General features: G+C 38.0%; 1 protein-coding gene across 1 annotated transcript; it reads right to left on the bottom strand.

The window, feature by feature from the left end:
- Window positions 1-5,401: 5,401 nt before the first annotated feature.
- OAZ2 (ornithine decarboxylase antizyme 2) lies at window positions 5,402-26,575 on the bottom strand. Its single transcript, XM_075208195.1, is given in 6 exon segments — window positions 5,402-5,861; window positions 8,221-8,306; window positions 8,903-9,078; window positions 21,334-21,414; window positions 21,416-21,491; window positions 26,217-26,575. Coding segments are annotated over 6 exon segments (570 nt in total). The 5' UTR covers window positions 26,237-26,575; the 3' UTR covers window positions 5,402-5,730.
- Window positions 26,576-27,566: the final 991 nt, after the last annotated feature.

Genomic DNA, 27,566 nt, shown 5'->3' with positions numbered 1-27,566 from the left:
CATTAAAATAGGTGTAATGATTTACTATATAAATAAAATAAACAAGCTCTCTGCCCATGGCCACTCTTAGGGGTTTTCTGCTGCCCAGAACACCCCTTCCCCCACCATGCTGAAAATAAATATAAGGCTTTTCTCTGAAAGCAAAGTCATACAGAAGAACAGTGCATGTCTCTGTGATGTGTGCAGAATATAAGGGGTGGGAGGTTCAGGCAGCAGCAGACCCCGCCTATCATGTGCGGAGTGTACTGTACCAATATGTCTGTCTGTGCCCCAGTCCTGCCATTGTTTGTCGCCCTGTCATGTCAGCGTCTCTCTGTCCTGCCAGTGGTGTCATTCAGTCCTGTCAATACCTCTACACAAGCTATATTACCTTTATGATGCAGGGCACAGTTCACCAAGCATGGGTATTTTTTTACATTGTGTCCTTTATCTATAAGTTGTAATTCGTAACCAATATTTACGGCGATTGTAAATTCGTAAGTTTCTGTATGAAAACTTGTTCAGGAGACCCATAATTCAGCTCAGGCTTAATGCATCAATGGAACTCTTCCTAAAGCTGCTGAAGGATATAATACAAGGGAGAAAGACCTGTCAGATAGTCTGCTAACCTTTTTCCCAGCACTTATATGATTTAGAATTTGATTAACTTGTAGTTAGACTTAATTATTGCTCATCTTTATATGGTTATTCTTGACCTGTTATACAGCAATCGGAAGGTTGTAATGGTAGAAAATGAAATTCATATAACAGAGGCTATACAGGATTACTGAAAGCAAACAACAACTAAAAGGTGTTCTGAAAGGCACTTCCCACATTTAAGAGTTTATTAGTGTTCCTCTTTAGGTTTCTATTAGATTTAATGGCAATGTAATTTAAGTAAAATCTTGGGGAGTATTTCTAGCTCTATTCTTGAAGATGAACGGTAAACGGGAGAAGTATGCGCCAATTTTGCACCTCAAGTAAACATGCCATTTTTTTTAAAAAAAATCCTAACTTGTTTAACCCAGTAATAGCTTTTCCAAAATGTACCAATGACAATTTTTTTCCAGAACACAAGAGGCTTTCTTATTGTAACATAATTGTACAAGTATGGATTCACCTATTTTGCAATTTCTACTGTTTAGAGATGCCAAGTTTATAGGTCAAATATTCTGATGCATCTTTCCAAAGTTCTTAACATTTTACTCCTTTTAACATAGGCTGAGAGGTCAGTAATGTACCCACTATCAAACACATTGTCTGTAATTGAGTGAATGGAACAAGAGATATCACCGAGCACGACCCAGTAGCTGTCTACAGTGAACTTGTTGTAGAGGTTTTAATCTTTTCAATGCTGTGGGTGTTGTCTCTGAAAGAGTGTGAAAAAGGAGAGTGAGAGTGTAATAAATCTATATTATAAGTGTTACTTCTTTCCAGAAGACCTTCAGTCATACAGCAAGGTATGGCAAGATTATGTGAACAGTTTTCAACCATTTTATGCATTACATGTAAGATTGTACAAACTAGTAAAATACATTTGCATTATTTTCAAGGGCAGATTGTATTAGGAACTTGCATGTATTTGGAGATTTGCAAGAAAAACACAGACCCGTTTACAGTTCTCTTCTTGCAATTTGAAGAGCAAAAAAAAAAACCCCAAAAAACACTTTAATGGCCATTTGGGGTAGATTTTCTTCTGTAAAAAAAAAAAACCCAAAAAAGCATGGATTTCTTTGGGCACCATGCAGAAAATTACTAACATTGATGTTGGAAAGTAGCCAGCTCAAAAAGTGCTCAAATAGGCTCAGCAGAGTGTGAAAAAAGCCCTGGCAGCAAATGTGTTAAAACAAAAATAACCTGAGCAAATAATTGTATTAACATTTTAGACCGCAGCCAGATAAAAATATGTTCTGAATAAAGTCATTGTAACAAAATACAATTGTCAATCTTTGGCTTCCTTGTCAAAGCTGTCCTGTTCTGCCTTCCCATGACCACATAGGTTCTGGAGAGTATGTATACCTACGATTTCCCATGCACTGTCCCTCCATCTGAGCTCCATTTATTATTGGAATGACACACAGATACACCCAAGACACACCAGGTGGGGCTTGTAATATCTCCATGAGGAGTTCAGGGAGATGCAGGATGGAACTTACACGTTGCACTGTATCTTTGCTTATATATGAATTCTCCCTGTGCACAGATAAAGTGGCAATATGGGGGAATTGAACACATACATGTTCTCCAATTTTGCTCCTTCTTTATGAATCTGGTTAAGTGAAAACAAATGTGTCTAGCAGTGGAAAACAGTTTCTTTAAAAAAAATAAAAATAAAATAAATTACAATAATTTGCAGGGACAGCATTCTACAAAGTTCCTCTTAAGCTAGTTGTGGTTTATGGTGATTTAGGTATGAGATGCATAGCAAAATACACTATGCTCAGCTAATTGAAACCTTCATTTGCTTGCCATGTTGACAATTACTTCATATTAATGTATATAATATTTCTACCCTATTGGTATGTCCATAGCCTAGGTAGAAGATAAAATACCATTATCTGGTCTGGCACACTTGGTTGAGATGGTACAGCACCAGATAGACCCTATGGGTTTCGTTACATTTCTTCAGATGGCAGATGAGACCCGATGACGACATCAGATGGTGCATGCATGTACCTGATCCTGCTGATGTGGACCTCTCAGGTGCAGATGTTCCACCCAGGCTCCAAATGTCCTGATCTTTCAGATTTGGCCATATGCATTCGATATTAAACAACTCTTAAACAGCATTTGTGAAATATTAGCAGAATGAGAATTGTAAAATGTGTGTGTTCCCCATTTGTTACTTTCTGTACAGCAGTTTCTTCCCCCCCTCCTCCTCCATAAATGCCACCAAGGGCATACAATTATAGAACCATTTCCAAAGTCTATAGCATCACTGGATGCTAGAGCATTCAACATTCACTTAATGAAAACTTCCCTGTCAGCATAAACTGCATAGATGATGCTGCCACTTCTACCCTGCACTATTAATGCGGGAAGACATCAGCTATACTTCCAGTAAGTATTGAAATATAAGAGAAAGGAGTTTTGTAGCACCAGTGAAAGAGAGTGATACCTCATTTATTACCTTGAAAAATAGTATATTATTTATATTGGTAAAGAGGGTGCACCAACCATCAATGGATAATGTAGACCGAAAAACAAAAATAAATGGATCAGGTGCACACTACTCTCTAATTTTACAATTTGATTGAGAATTGTTTACCTCTCTCCATTCTCAATCAAATTGTAAAATTAGAGAGTAGTGTGCACCTGATCCATTTCTTTTTGTTTTTCGGTCTATACTTCCAGTAAGCCCTGAACCAGATGTTCACTTCATAATGCAAGTGCACCAGATTACCTTTAGCTACTGGTTAAACACATGATAATGTCACACCAACTATAATTCACCCACATAAATATACCCAGGCCAAACAATACAATGTGAAATTAGCAAAGGAAAAATCCTTGAAAACCGGCTTTAATCAAGTAGGATTTGGTTCTTATAAATTCAAGTGTAGCTGTAATTTAAGCTGGGTTACACACCTATGCACAGTGGCCTAGTGGTTAGCACTTGTGCTTCACAGCACTGGGGTCATGAGTTCGATTCCCAACCATGGCCTTATCTGTGTGGAGTTTGTATGTTCTCCCTGTGTTTGCGTGGGTTTCCTCCGGGTGCTCCGGTTTCCTCCCACACTTCAAAAACATACTGGTAGGTTAATTGGCTGCTATCAAAAAAATTGACCCTAGTCTCTACCTCTCTGTCTGTATGCATATGTGTGAGTGTGTGTCTATATTAGGGAATTTAGACTGTAAGCTCCAATGGGGCAGGGACTGATGTGAATGAGTTCTCTGTACAGCGCTGCGGAATTAGTGGCGCTATATAAATAAATGATGATGATGATGAAGTATCACATAGACCACACGATTCATGACCATTTGTTCAGCTATTGGAAGAGTCACCCACAGTTGTTTAATTGTATGGTACAAAAACACATCGCATCTGTAGATTTTGTTTTCTAACCTTACTAAAAAATCTCAATCAATGATGGAACAGTATCAGGCAAAATGTGTAAGTAAATTCTCTCCAACATTTCTATAGATTGTACACTCTACAGATATATAGAGAAACGGAGTCAAAATCTTTTCGTCAGATGATTATGAGAGATGAAGATCATAGATCTGAAGGTAAATTACGTAGTGTGTACACATGAATCGGCATGCTCATCGGGACTTTGTCATCTGTGAAATTGTTACAGACATTGCATCTACAGTAAGATTGCATAGGTGTGTACCCAGCTTTAGTCAGCATCCATGTGAATTATTATTAGATTATAAGCTCATTTGGGCAGGGTCATCTTTGCCTTCTGTTCACGTCACTTGTTTGTATCATGATCCCCTCAATGTACAGTGCTGCATAAAATGTCAGCAGTTTATAAAAAAAAAAACCTTATAATTCCAGTAGGACAATACTATCCACAAATGTACACTAATAGGGCTGCATTTATGGTTTTGCTATGGTAGGCTGAATACTACATGTTAATATCAAATGATGCACTACAATATTAAAGGACTAGGAATAGTGGAGGTCCAGCAACAGTATGGGAGGGCTGCACTGAGCGTGCCTGTTGAACAGCCCTGAAATCACTTTCTGAGAGATATGACTGCAACAAGAATTGCTTAAACTGTGGGTAAAGTAGTTAGTCAGCAAAATGTTATGTAGTACATAAATGTCTCATAACAGACTATTCCCCGGTGACATATTTACCATTTAAAATGCACAATTAAACGTTCCTCTTCTGGGCCATAATTGTAAAGCTCCAAGTACATGGTGTACAACAGGGAAACGAATGCCAAGCTCTTGGGCACCATGGAGGCTGGGTCTCTACTGTTACTAGAGGCTTTGGAATGTCCCCTACTGCTGTAGACATAGTAGCAGTGGGGAAAGAAAAAAAAAAGTGATCCTTTTATTGGACGCATACAGTGTTTCACTGCACTGCAATAGGAGAGAATAGAGGTGATGGGATAGGCAGGTTAAGCAGCACCCTATGAGGGTGACACTGCATCATTATTTATTTTTACCCTTATGTACACGATATACATAACCAACCATGTTAGAACAATGCTTGTAACACGTACAGAATAACTTCTGTAACAGCACACATAGCAGCCCAAGAGGTAATGAGCAGAAATTACACCTAGGGAATGTTAAATGCACCCCCTTCGTGTCACTGCTTTACAGGACCATTGGCACAAATACACTAGTGCCATCAGTACAATAGATCAACACTGTAGGGAGAGCCTGTAATTACCCTGCCACCTTATTAGGGTCCCATGTAATGTACATGCAATTAAAAGAAGTGACACAAGAACAACAGTGTGGCATTTAAGATAACTATTTTCTCATATGCAGCTTCAACTACATTCTGAATACATGTTTGTGATCACAGACTGCAAAGTGCTTGAAGTTAATGCTTTGTCACAAAATTGCAGAGTCAAAACAACAAATCTTATTCATAAAACTGAAAGAAAGGCCAAAAATATCAGTCCATCGCATGATCATGCGCGCTTGTCCTCCCATGCCCAGGAAAAAGTGCAAGAATTCCCAACAGCTACTCTGACACAAACAAAAACTAAAAAAAACTAAGGAAAGAAAGAAAGAAAAAAAAAAAAAAAAAAAAGCTAAAGGAACTACACGTCCCGTCTAAATCACTCCTCATCTGAAGAACTCTGGTCAAGTGTGTACACCATAAAGAGAACTTCTGGTCGTGCTGGTACGCAGGGGTGCCCAGGACGCACAATCTCAAAGCCCAGGAAGCTGAACGTCTTCAGAAGTGGACCTATGAAAAAGAGAAGGAATAGTGAAAGGTAAGGAATGAAACCGAATGATGTATGCAGACATTTACAGGTGCAGGGAGGCTAGATATGAAAAAACACTTTATATTGACTTTAGACTGTATAAAATTACACTACCATTTTATATTGTCATTTTTATACATGCAAATATCAACATCATTGGGTATATTTTAGGACTTCAAGGCTCAGATACACAGCAGCATACAAAGGTATTCCTTTGTCATCTGTTACCTCGATCAGTGTCTATGCAGATTTCTAAGCACAGAGGCAGAGTTTGACCCCTGAATGACCAGATAAACCAAGCTCATGCTTCTTGTGTCAAATTACATGCGAGATTTACTTTCAGAGGTAAGCCACCTATCCTGTGGTTATTTATAAAGCCCTTGCCAATTATTTGCAATACCCATATCCAGGTCATGGCATGCAAAGGGATTGTCAGATTAACAAGGTATAAATTTAGATTTAGTCAATTTTGAGCAGAAAACTATGCGTAACAGTCACACAAGACATACCATTTCAGTAAGCTATAGCCTGTAAAATACATCTGGAAGGTCCACTTACAACTACATTTTTAATTTGTAAACTTAAGAACGACAGAAGGTATCTTTTCTGATTCAATAGTGCAGAGTTGTCCTCGGCCTGTGCTCTGGCCTGAACATTAGCGACTGCAAAAGGCAGTAAAATAATTTTGCTGACCATTAAGCTGTCTACAAGCGATATCTGTCTGCAGCATCAAGACAAGCCCAGAATTTATAGCCTTGCAATCCATTATTGTACAGGTTGGTAAATGCAGCCTGAAGATGACCACAATTGTCCTGGGAACACAGGCATCTTCACACGCATATCCCAGAAGTAATCTAGTCTGCCAAACTGGTCACCAATATGAGCAGGATTTCCAAGTACGTGGTCAGTAGAACAGAGAACAAAGACCGATAATAAGAGGGACTGCATGGTATATGAGAGATTTCTCTCAACACAGGATAGAGCAGAAGCAGATCACAAATCTGTAAGTGAAGGCTCACATATGTCCAACAGTGATCACATTTGTTAAATAGGTCATTGGGGAGTTTAAAATATTAAAATTCAATACAGTCTAAATATTCAACGATAATTTGACAGTTGGAGTGGGAAATGTCAAGAATTAGAGCATTTCAAAAATAATAATGAAATTGTGTTGATATTGAATAAGGGTAATGCTGCAATCATATATAACCAGCTGCTAATGTGTATCTCTGCCTGAACATCTTGCACAATGACGAATGGTATAGGAGATTCCCACCCTCATCTTTATGGCTGTCCCCAAATTTTTTTTTTTTTAGATTAAGCTCAATACCCATGACTACTTGAAAATACAATTCAAAGATGCTGGCTAGTCTGTGCCATTCTCTTACGGACACACCAAGTAGACCTATAGTTCAGCTTGGGATCACCGACTAAAGATTTGCTCATTTGCTTATGCCTACTTACAGCTTATGGTCATAGATGTGCCCTTGTTTATTACATATACCACAGATTTGTTAGGATAAACGGAGGGCAAATATTTGGAAGATATGATATGTACTCTGTTGGTTAGATTATATGCAAGGGCATTATATAGGACTATCCCACATGAGTTAGATCTTAAGGCTTTGCCATTTTTGTTATGCAACACAGTTTACCTGCAGGTAGTGAGATCCATCAAATAAAGGTTTTGGCAATGAGGGATAAGAGCAGCTCCACACATGACAAGCTGTGGTTACTGCAGTGGTTGGAGCACCAAACTCTCAAGGATAATGGGACATGTATGTGTATGTGATTTACATGGAGAGGTTCTAAACAAAGGGATCAATATATAGACCTATTGGAAGACCAATTTAAATGTGATTTTCACCTTTAGAGTTGAGTAGAATTATACTTTTCTGGACTTGGCACCATGGAGAGCACCCTTAACACATATTTTTGGAAATTGTTTGTAGGTTACCATGTTTTCTTGCTGTTATTGCAATATTATGGAGTGCATATATAATGATGATGACTATTCATATCCCGTATGTCCATATTATTAAAGACTGATAAGAGACAGCTCCCAGAGTAGTACACTAGTACAGACTGTTTCCACATTCAACCAAAAACCTCTTGTGCTTGTGGAAGGCAGGGAGCCACATACTGAAAGATTAAGCTTGGCGTGTTTGAGAATTTGGACTGTAAGCTCCACCAGGGGGAGTGGACCCATGGCAATAATTAAATATTTTCTGTAAAGCACTGTGTAATAAGTTGGTGCTGTAAAAATAAAACGTTAATGGTACACAGCAGTCTGCAATGTAGACTTTCTAATGAACGAAGGTGAAAATTTATATCACTTACCTCTATCTTCCCGGCTCTTTCTGAAGCAGACAAACACATATCTCACTTTCATCTTTTCTTCTGCAAACTCAAGTAGAGCTAGCAACCTGGAGAAAGAAAATATTACACAGCTATGGATCAACTAGAAAACTCAATGCAAAAAACCCCCCAAAAAAACAAAACGGTCAGGACTAGGAAATCACTTTAGATGTATCCACTAGTGGATTGGTTTCCTGCTTCAGCATAATTACATTATGGCTGTTCTGCTTTTTACTGTTAACAGAATAGTTTTGAATATTTGGGCTGAACAACCAAAGGATTGTATTACCCCACCATCAGCTCTGGGATTAAAGCAGGCAGGATATCTAGCATGATGGCAGAATGTAACGAGCTCCACAGGTAACCAATCATATGGTGATGTTGCAAGAGATGGCCAGTTTAAGTTTCTCTAGACTCTAGAGAATAGTTTGAGAATGTGAAACTTGGGATGTTAGACTTAATAGTGAATATACCCTTTCACATTCATTGACTATAACCTAACCAATAGTCATGACTATTGAAATTCACCACTACGTAATATATATTATTACCCAAGTACTTGCTCTATACAAAATATTGATAATTGTAAACTGTATTAAATTCATCTTACATTTAACAATTTCAGACAAACAGATAAAACTAATAAAAATGACTATTTGCATACCCCTCTTTGCTCCCATCAGCTAAGATGCCTTCGGGGATTTCCACAAAGAGGCTCTGGTTTGACAGCATGGCCTTCCATGAGGACTGTTTCACCTCGGTGACCTTGTACTGGAAGTAGACGAGGTAGGGCTTCCCATCATTCCTCGGGAGATCCTGAGAAACTGTAAGCTTCTCGTCCTACATTGAGCGATAGACAATATAGGTGATAATAGAGAAGGAAGGGGAACAATGGTTGAAAAATAATACCCATATGCACTTTTGACACTATTATGACCAATCCTAGACGGTACCATGCTAAATTTAATTAATGTATGCTTCAATGTCTTAAGAGTATTACGTTTATGGAGCTCAAAACAAAAACCATGCGAAACCCTTTTTATGTGTTTTATCTGCTTTTTCCAATAAAACAAGAAACAAATCCCAAGCACTATATTACACAATTTATGATAACTCAAAAAGAGCCACATATAGCAAGCTACATATTAAATGACCCAAGTTACTGGTCACTCAGACATCCTACAGAGAGACCTCAAGTGATATTCTGATCTTACAAGGTATTAATAAACCACAACAGGCTGATGTAAGCACGGTGCAACCAGTAGAACATGCATCATCACACAATTGGGACATGTGAGGGGGGAGAGAACCCCTCCCCCCCCCCCCCAAAAAAAAAAACAACCCATTAGGCTTAAGCCATGAGGGAAATAGTCATGAGTGTCAGTTAATGTATCTATGTGTGGCCAATTGGCAGACAGGGAACAGACCCTCAGGGTCATTTTACTTGGCCTGCCAAACAAATAGTTAGATCTACTCAACTTGGTTATAACGTTTGTGTCTTGGGCTGCACACCTGGATCTCCAGTAATCCCAAATTACTGTTATTATAAATCTATCCGATGTCAGAGCAATGTAAAATAATAAAAGACTAATACTGAACCACAGTTAAATAGTACATGCATTTGCCCTATGTATTCAAATTTTAGCTACATAATTTTTTTTTACTGGGTTTTCATCCATCTATAAAAATAGTCTGAAATTTACACACATTATGCAATTGATGCTTCCCTATTCAATCATGCAGGCCAGAACTAAACAGTATGTGATACAGGATTATACAGAATTAATGTTACAAACTACGTTTGCGACAAATCTTTTACACTTACTAAGATTTAAAAGTGAATCTACTTCTCTATTGGTTTAATCATATGCTTAAAAAAAAAAGCCAGAGTGAGATGCATTTGAAGGTAATATACAATGGATATATCTGTAAAGGTGAGGTTGCTTTAAGCATGCATTTCAAGCTTAAACACATAATATAATGTCATGGCAGCATGGTATCACAATGGTTAGCATTGTTGCCTCATACTGCTGAGGGCACTATGTGGAATTTGTATGTTCTTCTCATGTTTACATGGGTTTCACCAGGTGATCTGGTTTCGCCCACATTTCAAAAATGTACTGTTAGATTAATTAGCTAACAAGAAGGATCACAGTCACTGCAACTTTAACACACAATTAAAGAGCCATTACAAATGTTTACTTAAGTTTTAACAAATATCTGTTATGTCACCATTTCAATCAATGTTCATAATAAATGAACTGAAGGGTAATAAACCCGGAGTACAGCTGATCTTGTATGTGTAATTATAAAAACAAATAAGTATCTGCTCATTACTATTTTTAATCATTTATGGACAGAAGGTGAAATGCAACTCAAATATATGATAAGAGTCATGTGCACTGCATGTTAAACCTGATAATGCAAATAAACAGGAAATGGCAACAGTGAACGACTTATCTGTCTTTGAATGCTAACCAAATAGGTCCTTAATAGGATATCAAGGACTTCCAAGAACATCTAAACCTACTCTTAATCAAACAGCAACTTTAAATTATAGATTAAAACCTACATAACAAAAGCCATACACTGCGACAGTAAATATATAAAAATATATGTAGAACTTTTCAATTTAAAACATTTGGAGGAAATAAAGTTTGGACAGGAGCAAACAGAGGTTATGTGCAGTGTCACCTCTGCCGCTCTACAACCCATCATGTTATGCTCACTAAATATAGCTATATCCTTTTTGCATTTTACACACACCTTAACAAATAGAACCAGTTTTCAATGTCTTCTCTCTGGTCTTTAAAGGGTTACACTGCATAACTAATCAGTAGTGAAAAATAGGCACAATTACAGTGCCATAGAATCTCCAACTATGATTGAAATGTTTTGTTTTTTACTTTTAAGCAAACAATAAAATGCACAGCAGCTTTCACATGCTTTTAAAGTTATGTTTAAAAATATACTTTCTAAACTGGAAATATTTCTCTCCCTAATTAAGCTTGCATACAAAAAAAATCTTCAGCAGCACATTTACACCTCAAACTCAGCCTGAAGTCAGGACGTGTGCATGAATAAGATGACTGCTGTTTGTAATGTCAGATGTGTGTTTATCTCTGGGAGTTGTGGTGACACAGATCAACTGAAGAAGCTAAATTAAAAACAAGGTCTGGATTTATTTCCAGAGCTACAAACAATGAGATGAATAGCAGGCTTAAGCAACCTTTGTCTCTCCAGCTGTAGTAAAACTACAAGCTACAGCCAAAAGGAAAGATTTGCGCTTGCCTATAGTTTTTAGGATGCACATTACTTTTTTGTAATATCAAATTTACTAGTCACAGACCAAGATTGTTCCTATAGTGTGATGATAATTTTGATTGATAGCATAGGATGTGGAACAATATGTATAAAACAACTGTGTTCTCCCAAATTGTTGACTTTTTTTTTTTTTTTTTTTAAAAGACACATTGATGATATTTTGAGTTAAATACTACACGATGCTTACAATAAAGTCTCCTAAACTGGAGAAGTAGTAATAACAATGGAGCAATACATTATTAATGAGTTTAAGATTAGATATCAGTTTCAAGGATTTAAGATTTCATAGAAAAAAAAAACTTTTATAGGCTGGCACTTTTATATGACAACACAAGTTTACCACTGCTCTTGGTTGGTCAGTGGAAAAATGAAACATAAAACGGAATATGTAAATTTATATAAAAAAAAACCCCAAAAACACCCCCCCCCCCAAAAAAAAACCACTTAGGAATTTCAGAGAGATTATAAAATAACACCTAAAAATTTAATAAATCTAACAATTGTCCTTTTCTATATTGCTTACTGTCTAATGTTGTCCCGTACGCTGCCTGCCCAGTCTATAAACAGTTATTTAGGTGTGGTTTAAAAAACAAACAGTCTCGTCAAAGTCTTGCATCCTAAGTAGAGGCTGATTTTAGCTGCATTTCAGTGATGTTTGAAGCAAAGATCTGAGCGTAGATACTTTACCCACTGCAAGCGTAATTGTTTTCTTCAAACTAATAACCAATACCTATTGTGCTCAATATATAGGTTTAGCTTTGCACAAGAGAGTATGAGTGCTTACAACTATTAAGCTTTTCTTGTACTGCCTTTCCTTTGCCTGCTGTCTTCCATATTGTCAGACTTCCAAACATAGCCACATGCCCAATTATGTTAATAATAGCCGCCTATTGTATCACGAGAATAAAAACACATTAATTAGTTTGGCAGGTTTTCTTTGGTAGGCAATAAAGAGTATTTTGGGATAGAGTGGGGGAAAAAAAAGGCAGAACATTTGCAGAGTTTAGCTTGTCAAGGGTTCGTAACACCTTTTGTAAAAGCTGGCTAAGAGTAAGTTACTTATCAGTGGTTGTAGAGAAACTTGTGGTACATTTCTCTGTAGTCGCATGGAGGTAAATGCAGCCACAAAAAGGTTGACATGGGAAATAAAGACAGGGTAACATTCCATACCTACCCAAAATGTTGACACAATGAGTGCCACTGGGCACATGTGCCAGCTGGGGAGTATAATAGTACCCTTTGAAGCTCAGGACTCCCAATTCAACTTATAGAAGTCCATATAAATTACCTAAACATGCACTCAAAGGAAGAGGGTGCTCCTTCATAGGTAAAGTGTTGAACAATATAAAAGTGTACGCAAGATATTGATTTTACTCACTGATGTGACCAATCCAAGAGAAGTTTTAATTATTTCTGGAGTCCAGATCAGATTTGGTGGCAATTGAGAGAGTGAGTAATAGTTAGTCTTCAAAAGTGATTCCATATTTATGGTTATAGTAATATTTTAGTTTACAGGAAGCTTTGGTGCAGCAGAAAGAAGTCCAAGATATTAGTCGTATTAGGGTTAATTTCAAAATGGGAGGAAAGGCTAATCTAGTGAAGTTCAATATTTGGTCGGGTCATTGGGGGCTTGGTGACTGATTGATGGATGGATATCATCTTGGTAAAGTGCTATTTTGGGTTCCTGTGAATCCACTTCCATGCCAAAGATAACATTAAGAGCCAACCAAAGCAATTATATAACTTTTTCAGCATGCAGAGCCATGATCAGAGAGAAAAATTTGCAGCTATTTATGTGGTGGACGAAGTCTAGCGTTATCCAGTGCTTGACTTCCTGGTATGCATCTGGTCTGGGTGGACAAGGGCATGGAGATATATGTATGGAGTCCATTGGCTAGGAATTTTAACAGAAAAAATGTAAAAAAATAGTATGTTCTGCATATGAAAGGGTCTGCCCTCTATATGAATAACTCATTTTAGTTACTGTGGCTGCTAAACAGAAGGAGGTAAACCATTACATAAATGTCTTGCCCAAGTCTGATTTCGACAACAATTATTCTTACGCTGATGGAATCTCCCATAGTGGAAAAGGGGAAATACCATTGGTACCATTTAGTATAAGGTATTATTTCAGTGCTTCCGCCACTTCCGAGCATATGGACATTTTAAATAGCAAGGCGTCATCTAGGCATCAGGATGAGGTTCTTGAGAGATTTGTCAATCAATGAATTAGGGTCACTGCATGATCTACCCAAAGAAATGGAACAATATCTTTGTGACCCATGAGGGGAGGGCAAGCCAGTGAAATAAAGTCAATACGCAATTATACTTTAAGGGGGCCCCCCCATGTACCAGCCGCCAAGTGAGCGGAGGATGGTAACATTTTTGGCTAGAACTCACTGAGGAGTTCCCTGCAGCGACTTATGGGCATGTGTGAGAAATTTGTCTAAATTGAGTCGAGCATGAAGTTAAAACCCCATGCCTAATAGAATATGGCTTTTCACTTGTTCATCAAAATGTGGGCAGAATATTGAAAAATGACAGCTGTCCAGAGATGAATCTGACTGTCTAAGGGCCCAGGGAGCCTACAACAAGCATACATTTTCCTTATGAGTTGCCGTATGTGTGGGAGGGGTTTAAAAGGACTGTATGCTGGCATAAAATGGCTACCTGTAAACGCTTAATGGCTGCAGAGAACAATGGACGAGAAAACAATTTTTACTTGAATGTAATGTGGAAAAGGAGTGGGGTAAACATAAGTGTCTAGAAGTCCTGGAAAGCGAAACTTAAGAGTCGCTTAAGATGTGTACTCCATCCAAGAGTGGGGAGGGGAAAATTGGTTGATAAAGGGAAGAGATGGGGATACAATATGTATGTAGGTGTTCAGGTGGTATGGCTTGCTTGTCAAATAGCTTCATGTAGAGGTTTGTTAGTCATTTTAGGAGTAGATAGCAGTTTGCTAGGCTCTGGCACCTAGTTCTAAGGTTTATAAAGACAACTAGGAAACATAGGTTATATGGAGAGAAATACATGGTGATCCAATTGATGGTGTAACAAAAATGGGTCTGTAAGGTCAGGTAAATTGGTAGATTAGTTTCACTAGGGTTGCCAAATGCTGCTAAGGAGGGTCCTAAGCAGGAAAGGGGCATTGTGCAATTTACCTGGAATAGGACTACTAAGAATGCAGTAGCAAGAGAAGAATGAGAATGGATTAATTGGTTATAGTGTCGATAACAGATAATACTAAGGGGGTAGCAGATAGAAGGTCTCTACTCGGAAACTCCCTAAGGTGGAAAGGGCATACAAATTATTTTAATTCAATCCCAAACAGGTTAAAGCCTTTTGCAACAGCAATAATACAGCAAAACATGAACATATCAAGCAAGAGTTAAATTATGGTTAAATAAACAACACTGTCACTGATAGGTAGCGCCGGGATTTGAGAGACAGTAACATGTAAATTGTATAAATCAGACAGGTAGAGTGGAAAGCTGGCAAAATATAAAATCGCTTCAGGTATGTGCTTAACCCAGTTTCTTTGCATCCTGTTCTCCAGGTCCTCTCACTTTTTCACAAGGGAGGAAACCTAAAACCTTAGTGAGGCCAGTTCGTAATTCATAGTGGAATGCTCTTGGCACAGTTCAATCATTTTTGTTTCTACAGCCTCAGTCCTACCACCTGCCTTGGCAACTTCAGCTCAAATCTCACCGACCGCTTGTTGTAGCTCTGTTTGGAACGTCGCTTAAATATCTTCAAATTGAGTTGCAGTTAGATGGTGTACTCCAGGGGTGGCATCCTTATCTAAGCTCAGATTGGGGCTAGGTGAGCGGCAAGGACACAGAGGTGCAGCTTGGGTACTTTCTTTGGAGCGCTTATCAAGGAAATGACATTCTACCTTTTTGTTTCTTTAAGGCATGTTGAATGTAGGGTTGACCAGACAAAAAAGCTGACAACTTGTTTTTAAGGTTCAGTAGATCACCCTACTATATTGTAGGCTCCAGTGAACATGCTAGAATGCTTTTCCACCATACATTTTTAGACTACATCCTATAGCATACTTGATCTATGTCTTTGGTTTACCATGATTGCGATACTTCATGGTACTGGGGTCATAAGTTCAATTCCCGACCATGGCCTTATCTGTGTGGAGTTTGTATGTTTTCCCTGTGTTTGCGTGGGTTTCCTCCGGTTTCCTACCACACTCCAAAAACATACTAGTAGGTTAATTGGCTGCTATCAAAATTGACCCTAGTCTCTACCTGTCTGTCTCCCTCTCTGTATGAGTCTGTCTGTGAGTGTGTGTCTATATTAGGGAATTTAGACTGTAAGCTCCAATGGGGCAGGGACAGATGTGAATGAGTTCTCTGTACAGCGCTGCGGAATCAGTGGCGCTATATAAATAAATGGTGATGATGATACTTCCCATTGAACATTACATTGAAGCTAAAAACGTATGCGTTATGCTGTAAAGTTCTCCCACTTTAACACTATCTTAAAGCTAAATCATAGGCTAAAACTACCCATATAGCGAAAGATGGTAACATATAATGAAATTATATCTTAATACATTTAAGTGTAGAATACACTTGGTAGTTAGCAAGGGTGGCAATATAAAGGCGGTAAGGAAGGGTTATAAAGAGAGAACACTGTTCGATCTTGACGTTCTGTTGGGATGGAAAAAATAAATAAAAAATATTGCAATACCAATTGGTACCTCACACATGTGGAGAAAATGTAACGATATCCAGCTACTTAGCACCCTGATCTGTTCCAGCATCTCAAGGGCAGGTTACAGAGGTCAGAGATCGGAAGGAATGTAATAAGTGGCCACATCAGGGCCTGAGAGAAATTACCTTTTTGCATTAATAACACTAATTTTAGGTCATCGATATTGACTGAGTGCAGCATTTTTGTGGCACTGTGCAATATTACCCTCCTTTAATCCTCTCAGCTGTTAGAGTTGATGTTTGGTGTAGCTCAGCATCGGTTTTTGTCATCTAAGTGAATGCTATATTTATTTTTCTCTTAAGACAGATGGGACTTTCTATTTGGCATTATATAGCGCTAAACAGACAAATAAAGAAATATAAAAAAATATAAGTTTTTTGTTGTTTTTTTTTTTTAAAACAAGAAAAAAAGTTTTTATTGCATTTTTTTAGCCAAAATGAAAAATCAAGCAAGCACACAGGAAAGGTAGGAGGGAGGGAAGAGAGTGGGGAAGGGGAATATATTAACACATTATCAATCAAGTACACCAGTCAGCTGGAGAGCACATACATAAAATTGATAACAAAATGACATTAAATTACCAGTCACAGGTCGGGTAAGGACTGTGGTGAGGCCAAGTGCTCTGTGTAATAGTCGCTTTAGTCTAGCCATTTGATCAGGGGAGACTAAGGAGAGGCGGGAACCCTATAGTTTCCATGGTAAAGCTTTTCTGGACTTTATCAAGTACCACAGAAACAAGAGGGTGGTAGATTTTCACTGCTGAGCTATTGCAGCTCTAGTAGCAATAAAAATATGACCTAGAACATATCTGTTATGACCATGGGTTTGAGGAGGATAGTGGTGTAGGAGAGCCAACTCAGGTGAAGGGGGTAGTTCAACATTCACAACTTTATGTATTAATACAAAACTTTCCAACCACAAGGGTTAAATATCTGGACAACTCCAAAAGATACAATGAAGAAGGCTTCCCACCTCACCATAGTTCCTCCAACAGAATTTTGAAACAGTAGGTATGAATCTGTGCAGTCTTTATGGTGTTACATTCTATGGAGAAGCTTAACCAGCATTTCAGAATGGTTGATACATTTTGAAATTTTAAAGATATTTTGGAAGATTCGATGCCAATCATCATCTGACAGGGACAGTTGGAGTTCAGACTCCCATTTGAGATAAAAAAACAGTTTTATCCACGATTCTTCCCTTTATAATATGAACAGTTAACTCAAATAGCTACATTTTTATTCATCAACATAACACGATTATATGGACAATCATTCCTAAACCTCCTTTTCATTCTCCTATTAGTGTGGAAATCTAATTGAAAGGAAACGCAACAATTTCATCCAATGAGATTCTAGCGCTTACATCCAATGAAGCTGTACGACTTCTTAGCACAACCAATTATAATCTAGCTTGATGAATTACAATAGCAATTATGAAACCAGATGTGGTTATGTCTTATTGGTTTTGGTGACCCTTTTGACTTAACTTCAATGAAAACGCTGTTTACAGTCTGTAGCGGACACAAGGTGATATTCAATTGGTTGCCAGATGAAGGGAAGTATCCTGCTCAAGCAATGCTACTCCTGAATAGACAATCCCAAAATCAGGCATACCAACGGGTTGTGTAAGGGAATGACTTGCCTTGCTGACCTTGATTCTTCTACCTGTCTGTGATCCAGCTTCCCCATATCTTCCCACTTCTAAACTGACCCTAAGCAGTGCTCCTCAGTGAGAGACAATCCCCTCTCCAAGTTGTCTATTGACCTTAGTGTTGCAAGTTGCTGATTTAGGGCCAGAATCTGGTCTGTCACAGGAGCAACTTCTTCAGCAAAATTCACTCTTGAACGACTGTTCCAGAAGTGTATACATAGTACAAGATGTACACTACGTAGCATTACCAATCATGGAACGCATTCTGACTTCTTAGGACAACTATATAGGGATAATTACAGGCTAAATACAATTTACTGATTGCAGATTATACAATTTTAATTTAAGGCCCAGTGACTTAATTCACTAAAACTGGTTTAGCAAAAGATTAATACAGTGTTAGAGCATTAAAGTAGCGTTTGATTACAAAATACATTAAATTAAAAAAGTATTAACAGTGGATTAGAATATGAATATTGCTTTACTTTAAATTATTGGAGTTTTTGCCTTTATAAAAGTACGTAACATTTTAGGGCTGCATTGCTCTTGGGATATTCTGTTTTAGACCGAATATACAAGTTGAGCCAATATAAAGAAGCATCTTGTCACCCCTAGGACCTATATTTAAAAATCCTGTACCATGACAGAACTTGATATGTTTGACACAGTATTTATATTTACTATGGATTGCAAACTATTGGTCTGTTATCAACCATTTCAGACTGACAGGTTGATATGCCCTTCAGTATAATGAGACAGAATGTATTATGCTGGTCCTAACTCTAAACAATGAGAGTCCCATATATTTGGGCCATACATATGTGTTTTTAAATTGAGAGCCAACTTACCAAAGAGAGGTGGGTGGCTTTAACATTTGCAAATGTGTGCAACTAAGACTTTTGCATTTTTATCTACAGTAGAAATAGCCAGAAACAGATCTGCTATAGCAGTGTGCTGGGGGATCTCTGTGTTTGTTCCTTTTAGGATAACCCCATCCTTTCACACACCTGCTATAGCCTATAAATTGATTGAGCAACTTCCATTTCTTTATTAGAATGTATTATGCGTCTAGAAGAAAACATTTCACAACTATCATGACCATAGAAGTAAATTCAGTTTCATCACAAGCTCCAGAAACATCTATATTTGTTTGTGAATATTACTAGTAACTCTTATTGCAGGTGACTTGCATTGTATATTTAGGGATCCTTTAAGGACTAAGCTGTTCAAGCTTGTCAATATCTTTACGGCTTCAACATCCCTTACATGGCCCCCTACAAACATCTCTAACTGGAAAATGCAGTCCCCATTTAGCTCATACATGAGATGCCAGTGTGTCAGATTGCCTAGTGTTTAAACATGCCCAGGAACATGATTATGTGTCTTTATTTAAATCAAGAAGCAAAGTTCAAGCAAAATGCTGGATCTCTATGAGGGAGCATTAATCATTACGCCATACACAGTACAGAAGCAATTATACATAATCAGGATGAAGTACACCCTCTGGGAGTAGGTAAACAACAACACTACCAAAGTAATTGTCAAAGCTTTTTATTCCTATGTCTAAGTCAGCATAATGTTTATTTCAAACTAGCTTCCATTAAATATACTAGCCAAAAACATTTTTGCGTGTACTACATGGCACCTGCTGTGGAAGCTATAACAATGCATGACGTCCTCTGAAGTTTGGTTTCACTGGGTTACAGACCCTATTATGCAGCTTTGTGACTGTCCGGCTCACCCTCTTCCCTTTCAAACTCCAATGTGTGTTATCGTCTCTACAGCCCTTAGCTCTGTGCAGGTTTACACTAGCTGATGCAATCAGACAGATCGTGCTCAGTACTATGGTTGCATGCATTGAGCGATTGATAGGTGTTGCAGTTTATTGCCACAATCATTGCACACAATGTTGGTGCAAGATTCCTTTCCTCCACCAAGACTGTATTTTGAAAATATACAAAGTCAGAAGACTGCTACTGGGGTTCGTTGCTACAACATGTATTTCCTGGGTAACAGTATTAAGACAATTTCTTGGACAAATATTAGCTTTATGACAAATGACTTATGAGAATTATTCTTTAGAGATAAATGTAGAACAACCTAGCTGCTATAATGGTATTGCAGGGTCTTCCATATACTATAAAGCCATGGTTTCTTACTTCGCCCCATAATCCACATATCCTCTACTAAAGGCCAGGTCCATTTTATACATAAAGTACAATAGCTGGGAGCTGTTACCAAGGTGAGGCAAAATAAGACTGAGGAAGAAAAGATGGGCAGAACACACCAAGTGTGCACTAGCCTGTATAGAAATACAGTAATAGAACATCAGGTCATGCATTCCATGTACTAGACACAACTAGGCAGAACAATTAGGACAGAAAGTTTACCTTTTATTTTAAAATTAATACACTGATATTACAAATATGTATTTCTTGCCCATTGCAGCACTTTGTTGTTATTCATATTCCTTGTGCTCACTGATGACAATATTTTAGACATGGCTATTTGTCACTGAAATTTGAGTAAAAGATAGAAAACCCACAGCTATAATATAAGAGAAGTCATACAAAAGCTAATTGTTTAAATGTAGTGAATTTACAACAGTGGTTTAACGATCAATTAGATACTTTAAATCGCTCAGGTTTTCAGCAAAAGAAATCCTATGATCTTAATGATCTTTATCGTTCCATGCTGAATATCTGGATCTGAGAGTAGCATTATGCTTTCAACTAATTTTCTGTTCCACTTACAAAATGACCATATACTTTCCCAGTATTGATATTAGTTCAATTTATATGAAAACCAGTTTGCTCAACTGTTCTTCAAGGCCAGACTGCAGGACTTGACAAGTAATCCATCACAATCCCAATGAGCAATGCATTTATTGGCATGTCATGACAAGGACAAAAAGCTTAAGGACAGGGTATAAACACTGCAATAGTTTATCTGAGCTCTCATTGCTCGAACCTAATAGGTCTGGTATCTTAAAATAATATAGGAAAAAATGTTAATAATTTAAATCATCTTTGTGTTTGTACTGTATCTTCACCCCAAGACGCACTGGCATTATACCTAGTCAACTGGCACAGACTCAAATTGCCAATGGCATGATAAATTAGATATAATTGGACAGTGATGTAAATAAATTACAACCTGCTGTACCATTAGAGCCTCGTCTAACAGAGCTGCCAACTTTGAGGTAGCTTATTTTTGAGTTCAAAGCTACTCTTTAACAGCATCATCAGATTCTTATCTGTATTCAATAGAAAACAACTCTGGGATGGCTTCATCAGGAACTGCTGTAGTCACCACTATATGGTGGATGCAGACAAAACTTTTTATCCCCTAACATTGTAGGGTACAACACATGTAGACAATTATCCTTACCTTATAGATCACAGCTGGGAGTGCAGGATCCCTGCTGTCCCCTCGCCCACCGGGGATCTTCGACAGTGGGTGAGGGGCATCAGGAGCACCACAGAGGCCCGGGAATGAGGTGCCTGCAGCACTGGAGCTGGGGACTGCTACTCAAAGGTAAGATACTACTGCAAAAGAAAAAAAAATGAAAGTGGTCATTAAACATGAATACAAATGTTAAAAAGACCAATACAACAATGTTTAAAAAAATACAGGTCTGCACTTGAAAATTTATTTTACACTCAGTGAGCGGTATCCCTACATTACTTGATCAGGGGGGAACACAGGGAAGCTCAGAGGTAGGAAATAAATGACCTAAGTGTTAGTTGGAGAGGGTTCCTTCCTACTTACAATTTACATTGTACACAGCAGGAAATGGACCACGCACACCAATTAATTATATATATATATATATATATATATATATATATATATATATATATATATATATATATATATTAATTATAAATGTAAAAATATTATAGAGCAACTATTTTAATAAAACACTGACGACATACTGGGGTTTAACGTGCAGAGAAACTCTGAAGGCCAATTCACATATCGCTGTGGAAGTGCATTTGACATGCAAAGCATTCTGACAATTGTTTCCCATCTCATCAGACACCATATACATTATTTAGAAATGAGCAGAGGCCCAGTTATCTTTAACTTGGAAAAAAAATGTATTCGTCCAACATGTACTTAACATGTAAGATACTATATATTGAATAATTTTCTTACATTAGCAAGCTGTTGCCTACTACACAATGCACATTTTCTTCCTCTTCGCTACCTGTTAATACTGTCAAGGCCAAGTCTCTTTTCAGTTTGAATATTCAAATAAAACTATATGCAACATGGGACTTAGACTCAAGTATACCCTGCATTACACAATGGTGACAATGTATGTTTACTTCTAGATTGTAATCAGCAATAGGTTATTTTTATGAAAAAAAACCAAAACCCAGAATAAAAGTGATATCTACAATTTCTGCACGGGGCTCCACCGATTCCAAATACTTCCCACATCACCTCACCCTTCAGTTTTGCTGACTTACCACTTTCTATTCATCCTGTTATGACTGGCACAGATGTTTTCATTTTCCCCTGAAGCTCTCCCAGCTTTAAAAACAATACTGGGCTAAATGAATTGAAGTTTAACATAAACAAAGAGGAAGTTTTATATTCCCCCTCAACCCCTCCCCCACATCAGCGTATTGATATCACCAACAATAATGGGTGACAAATTCCAGCAACACATAACTAATCAGAGGTCACCCTAAATATTAAGTTCGGCTAGAATAGCCATACAGGTTAAAATAGAAATAAAATGTATGTGTAATAATTCTAATGTTTATACTTTGGTAGCATGTTGGAACGCTTTAATTGTATAATTTAAGTGAAATATAAAAGTAAAGTGGAAATAAAGGGGACTTAAAAAGACTTACAATATTCCACCAAATTTTACACCTGACATCTAACACCAGCCTCTACCTCTAAAGACAGTTATTCTTGTGTGTTCTGATCACCACTCATTAATGTAATTTATACAGCACCCCCATTTGCAAATTGGATGCAAAGCCAACTTAAGACATCACAATTCAGAGGGAAAGAGGCCCCCTTCCCCAAACTTCAAATTTGAGGTGCTATTCAGTATCCCACAGAAAATAATTTTAAAAAGGCAAGAGACAATTAAATGAGAAGTAAACAATTACCTACAATTAACGATATGTGCATCAAAACAACAATTGCAGAAAAAAGGTCAGTTTACAGTGGTCATTAGGCTGATGTCTGCTAAATCAGAAACAAAGTAGTAAACAGGACTGATCAGGCTAAAAGTACACACTAGTAATGCTGCATTCAGCATTTCTAGGCATAGGTGATCTTATATGACAAGTACTGCGCATCTCCCATTGCTGAAAAAGTTGCAGAAATATAAGTGTGGCACAACACTTTTGCCATCCCATTTATTTATTTCAATATTAAATACTTTGCAGTCAGAGTTGGGTGGCAGACTTACTGTTACAAAGCTATAACAAGCATGTAAAACAGGAGGACAAATAAAGAATTCAGGAGAGTGCCAATCAAACCCAAGAGCCAGCAAGACTTCTAAGGTGTCAGGGAAAATGCATACATTGACTAATAAAAACATATACCTTCACAGATGTTAGGCCCCAGGAATACGTTCTTAGGCTTACCTGACTTCTGGAATTTGTCCAGCAATTATGTAAAAATCATGAAACCACTTTTCTAATTCCATCCATGATTTTTATTTTTAAAGCCCGTTGGACTGTAAACGCTAAGGAAATGCTAGTGGCAACATTTTCTGTCAGAATTTCATTCAGTCAAGGAATCTACAGGTTTGCAGGGCATAAATTATTTCTTGAGATTAAAACAAGGGCATCCAGCAAGCTTATTAAAGAAACATACCCACAGAGGGATCTAGATCTGCAACAGTATACAGGTCAACCTAGTAAAGAAAATGTTTCAAGAAGAAAGTGATACTGGAAAATAAAGGTTCAGGTCTACAGTCTAAAAAAGAAACCTAGGGTGTTCTTGATTATTTTTACTGTCATTGTGTCACTTGGTGTCCTGTTTCACTAAATTAATACTTATGCCATCTGGCAATCACTTCAGGGACTATAGCAGAGCTGCAATTCAAGGTTTTAAACACTGGAGTAGTTTTCAAGCTAAACAGAATTAATCCGTTACTTGCACTAATTGACATTATTTTGTAGAAAGCTGTTTGCCCATACTCTTACATGCAACTAAACTGAAAAACAGAAGTCTGAAGCATAAAATACTATTGAGTACGTTGATCTTCCCCTGCGGTATAATAAAAAAAAAATTAAAAAAAAATCGCAGTGGGCTATTTCCTGCCCCTACCAGCACAAACATAGCCCACCGCCCCGTGTCAAGCATTAAGGCTGTTCATGTAACAGAAAAAGTTCAGTTATTTCTTTTATTTCTACAGACATCTCTAGTCATGTCCCTGTGTATAGAGGTTTTCAGTTTCCTTGAGACTATAAATGTCAATCAGATGCAGGCTTCTGCACTGCCCCAGAGTGATGCAAGATAGAGAATCCCCTTTCTAGGCAAACAATTTTAAAGTGGACCAATAATCATGAAAAGTTAGCCTCTAAGACTGCACAAACTGATGTCTTCCAAGAGGTAGTTCTATCGGTGGGAAAATGGCAAGATATTTAATATCTGAGGCTATAGATAGTATGTGTTTTTGTAGATATGTTATACTACAAGAAGAAATCTACAGACCTTTAAGATGTCCTTGCACAATGGATCAAGTCATTATCAGGGGAGTCTAGCTGACAGTAATCTGTCTTTCTAAGAAACACTAATGCCTTGTGTGATGGATAATATAGCAGGACATCCATACTCCACTGTCCTACACTGAAAGTCACAGATGTGATTTTTTGGCAGCAAAAAAAAACTCCCAATGCTGATGCTAACACCAGAGAATGCAAACTTATAGGATGTTTTTTTAATAAAAAAAAAATGTTAACACCAAAAAGTACAATACCTACAAATTGATAAAACATTGACATGAGAAACACAGATTAGGTGGCAAGTAGGAGAAAAAAAAATATCAAAGCCTTTTCTGGCAAAAATAAGAATTGCACCATTTATCAACTAAGGCTGTGACATCACCATTTTAACAAAAACAAAAAGTATACAGAACAATGCACGGATTTGCAAGCTTCTTGGGCTATGTATCCTTTGTTCTGAAAAAAAAATCAGAATTAGCCTATTGTTTACTTATAAATCTGCTATCTGCCTTTTAAACAGCATTCGGACAGATATCAAAGTCATGCAATTTTAGGCACAAATGTCAATTAAATCTTGAACATGTGTCAAATAAAACTGATCAGTACCATGAACACAACGTCCATTTACCAGTCAGGTACTAAAACACAATTGGATAAAGAGTAAATGCAGGTATATGTTGTGTATTAAATGCCAGTGGTCATGTAACAAGTGACTATTTGGATCTTAACTCTATTGAATTACACTATCAAAGTCCTCATTCCAAAGCATCAGGTTTTAAACTCTGGTATGTGGCAACACAAATTTCTGCAGTCTACTCTAGGACAACACACCCAGTAAAATACAAATCCACCACTAGATCAGATTGCACTTTTGCACCTCTGCCAACAAAGTCTGTCCCTAATGCTTTCTTGTTCTCCTTAGAGGCAGAATGACTTGTTTGTGTAATGTTATTTTGCAATACATGATTAAGCCATCATCTTGCCTAGCACTACCCTGCAACTTTGTCAGATTACTGTTCTGGTTTACACAGGCTGCCAGGCCTCCCTCCTCCAATAGGTCTTCAAATCTGATGGTTTTTTACAGAATGTGAACATTGTTTACACTTGCTTTTTTTGTGCAAATTGCTCATGGTAATAAACAAGACAGATAAACACTGTACTGCACGATTACTTATCACACAGTGCACCAAAAAATTGCAATTTTCTTGCATCATTATAATGTGATTTGGATGTTTGTCAACACCAAGATCTGTCTAATAAGTTTACCACTGGCTGAAACTACCCTATGTAGATCTTTCTGAATCAGTTTCAGATATAAAGCATAGGGCGATATGTTTGGACTGAAGAGCTTGGACTCAAGAGCTTACACTCAGCGCCACAGAACACCTGACTTCTCCTACATGCTCAGTGATGTAGTGCATGGCCTATGTACACTGACATGCTATGAAGAGCTTGGACTCAGGAGCTTACACTCAGCGCCACAGAACACCTGACTTCTCCTACATGCTCACAGTGATGTAGTGCATGGCCTATGTACACTGACATGCTATAACACACGGAGCTCCGCACCTGTCCTGCGGGTCTATCATTCTCCCCGCGCCGTGTCCTGCACTCTGTGGATCGCGCTCAGTCTCTGGGCCCCGACTCTCGCCTCTTTCCGTTTACCCGTCCTGCGCTTCGGTACCGGAGCAGCCAAGCCAGTACCTGGACGACACACGCGCTGTGTTTGCTGTGCTTTCCTGCTCACACAGAACAACCGCATCCGGCCCCGCGATGTCCCCCGGTGCTGAGCGCCCGACAGCCGAGTACTCACTCTCCTCAACAACTCCGCTCGGTAACTGGGCTCGCTCCGCCCCTCCGCGCTCCAGAACCTTCCCAAGCCACGCCTACTTCTATGACGTCGTGCAGTCTGTCAGTTCTGATTGGGCCCGTCACACAGACGTCCTCACCTACACTCGAGTTGCTATGGATGTGAGCCTCGCTGTGGACCTACGCTTCCGCCTTTTTGTTGTTGTTATACGTTCCGTCGCCCAGGCCCCGCCCACTTACTGGCACTTAACCACACACAGGTGGGCGTGGCTATCGGAAAGACAGCTGTGTCGTCATTCAGACATGACAGGGTCAGTGTTATGTTATTGTGGTGAGGGCAGGCGTGTAGTCCCACAGCCTGTATATGAGTTAGTGGCATCTCCACAGCCTCACATGATAAATAGCCATTGCGTGCAGTGCGTATCTGTCGTTTGTCAGCTTGTTTTTATAAGGGATCTCAGTGCCTTGAACGCTCACAATGTATTTTTTTCTGTTTAGCCATTAAAACTTATCGGGTTTATATTCTTCTTGGTGTATATTACCAGACAGCCGTATTATTTACTAACAATGTTCTACTTCTTTTCTTCTGGTATCAAATAACCTTGTAGAAAACATTGTACTTTCCCTTAATGAGACAACAATAAGCATTAGTGTTTTGACTCATTTGCCAACTTAGGATATGAGACCTTACCCTTTTTACATAAAACCCCCAAAATGTACGTAGAACGGAGCATTGTTCTGCAAGTCTCCTGGGATATGTATCCATTATTCAATCTATAGATTACTTATAATTACTATCAGCCCTTTAAAAAGTATATATATATATATATATATATATATATATATATATATATATATATATATATATATATATATAGCAAAGTTATGCAGTTTTTGAGCACCAGTGTCATGGTAAAATGTTCAAAATGTTAAAACAAATGATTGCACGTGTGAAAAGTAAATTTGATCAGTGTCATGAACACAACATACCTTTACCACACAGATGCTGGTGCACAATTGGATAATGCCAGTGGTCATGTGAGTGTCTTTTTTGGATCTTAACTATGTTTGGAATTAAGTTAAACTATCAAAACCTCATACCCAAGTATC

Source organism: Mixophyes fleayi, chromosome 4, assembly GCF_038048845.1.
Source record: "Mixophyes fleayi isolate aMixFle1 chromosome 4, aMixFle1.hap1, whole genome shotgun sequence".
Classification (NCBI taxonomy): domain Eukaryota; kingdom Metazoa; phylum Chordata; class Amphibia; order Anura; family Limnodynastidae; genus Mixophyes; species Mixophyes fleayi.
Note: the sequence above shows the minus strand (reverse complement) of the source record. Positions and strands in the feature narration are given on the sequence as shown.